At 39.7% G+C, this 1,953-nt stretch overlaps 1 protein-coding gene across 1 annotated transcript; it reads right to left on the bottom strand.

Moving 5' to 3' along the window:
- Positions 1-60: 60 nt before the first annotated feature.
- On the bottom strand, positions 61-429 carry LOC109828670 (proteoglycan 4-like; the record flags this gene model as incomplete). Its single annotated transcript, XM_020395615.1, has 1 exon — positions 61-429. A coding segment is annotated over exon 1 (369 nt), but the record flags the coding sequence as incomplete, so codon positions are not given.
- Positions 430-1,953: the final 1,524 nt, after the last annotated feature.

Here is a 1,953-nt window from a genome sequence, read left to right as displayed (position 1 = left end):
CCTGCCGCATTGGATGAGGATAGCGTCGACCTCTTCCTTGGTGCAGCCCGATGTTCTCACTGCTGCTTTCGGTTCTTCGGTGGGTTTCGGGAGGGAGACAAAGACGCTGGTTGTAGCATTGAGCTCGACTGGATTAGTGGGCTTACAACTGGGCTTTTTCTCCTCTTGAGAAGTAGCGGGGGATTTCTTCTTGGGGGTTTGGGTGACAACGAAGACTGGTTTCTTTTCCATTTGCGGAGGGGGTTTTGCTTCTTTCGGTGTTGTCTCCTCTTTGGCTGCTGCACTGGCGTTGGCGTTGGCGTTGGCATCGTTCTTCTTCTTGCTCTTCTTCTCTTTTGGAATTGGGATCTTGGGCTCAGCTGAAGCTGCAGCTGGATCTGGAGGAGCACAAGGCTCCTCCTCCCTCTTCTTGCTGAAACAAACGCCCATTTTTTTTTTTTCCGTTTCAATTCGGAGGGAGAAAGAGAAGGGTTAGTTTGAATCGAAGGGTGAAGGGATTTCAGGCGATAATAGCTTCTTATTTGAATTGTTTTTATTTATTTATTTAGTGGTTACGGAGAGAGGAGAGAGAGAGAAAGGTGAAGATTCGCGGGACCCGAGGTGGAGGGAAGGGGACAAGGACTGGAACATAAAAGACAGAGGGAGAGTAGGAATGAGGTCGGAATTTCAAATTTTAGGATCACAATTGGGCCTCAGAATAGAGCCGTTGGTAGTTTTTTGGGGCCCATCCCAAGGATTTACCCGTATAATTCCATTAAAAATTTTCAAATTTTGGGCGTTTGAATGGTAACGGCTAGATCGTTGTTTTTTTTGGGGGGTCGGGGGTTAAAATAGTGGCTGACAGCAGAAGGAATCGACCGTTATAGGGCATCACGTGCGAGCGATGAGCCCTACGTTTTTGTTATCCGTTCTCTCCACTTTGACTGAGTTCTGAAGCTGAGGTAAAGAGCGTGACACTGTAGCAGTTCTCTGTTAAGAGATCAGGTTAAGTCCACCAAACCCCCTGGACTTTGGGGGATACCCCAGTAATCCCTTTGAACTTTTTACCTTTGGCGATGTCTTATACGACTGATCTGAACTTTTAAACTTTCTCACCAAACTCTACTAAATGTAATTTGCAAATAAATAGAATTCCTTGAGAGGAAAAAAAAAACCTAAATTCTAGAGGAGGGTTCATTGCGTGTAAATGACAAAAGATGAAAGTTTGAATTTTTTTTTTCTCTCCAGAACGCTTTTCTTCTCTACAAATTCCATATAAAGGTCCGGTGATAATAATAATAATAAAGTTCAGCCTAGCTATGTGAAATTAATCAGGTGCATCTTATCTATTTTAAAATAGAGTAAGGGACACATAATCCCCTACACCTTTACCTTCATCTCTCAACTAATTTAGATAACTTGCACTTTGATCTCATAAAGTTGTCTCGTCTCCAAATTTTGCTGGTCTAAAGTTTATTTTTGATACCTTGATGCTCCAAACTTTCGTTTAAATTTCAACAAAGTGTCAAAACAAAACTTTGAAGGACATCAAAGTTTAAAACGACAGACAACTTTATGACAACAAAATCCAAACTATCTATCGATTTATTAGCACTTACCTTGAGAAAAGGGTGTTATTTGTAATTTCTCTTTCCAAAAATGAATATATGGAGGTGCTTAGTGCTATTAAATGAGGTGAGGGGTGTTAATTGTCCCTGAAATTATAAATGAGGTGTTCATGAGCAATTTTCCCTTTAAAATATTATTTTCTATGCTATTTATCGATTTATGTTTTTTTTTATGTTTTTTTTAGAAAGATTGATTTACTTTCTAAATCATGTTAAATTCATCATTAGCTTACCTTTCTTGGACAGTATCAAAGAATCTAATTAGGGGCTGTTTGGTTCGTTTCTTAGATATAGGAAAATGCATTTCCATGTACAAAAACACAAGTTTTGAGTTTTCCAAACTTTT

This window comes from Asparagus officinalis, unplaced genomic scaffold (assembly GCF_001876935.1).
Source record: "Asparagus officinalis unplaced genomic scaffold, Aspof.V1 AsparagusV1_Un3325, whole genome shotgun sequence".
Classification (NCBI taxonomy): Eukaryota; Viridiplantae; Streptophyta; class Magnoliopsida; order Asparagales; family Asparagaceae; genus Asparagus; species Asparagus officinalis.
This window is presented reverse-complemented; position numbering and strand designations above follow the sequence as displayed.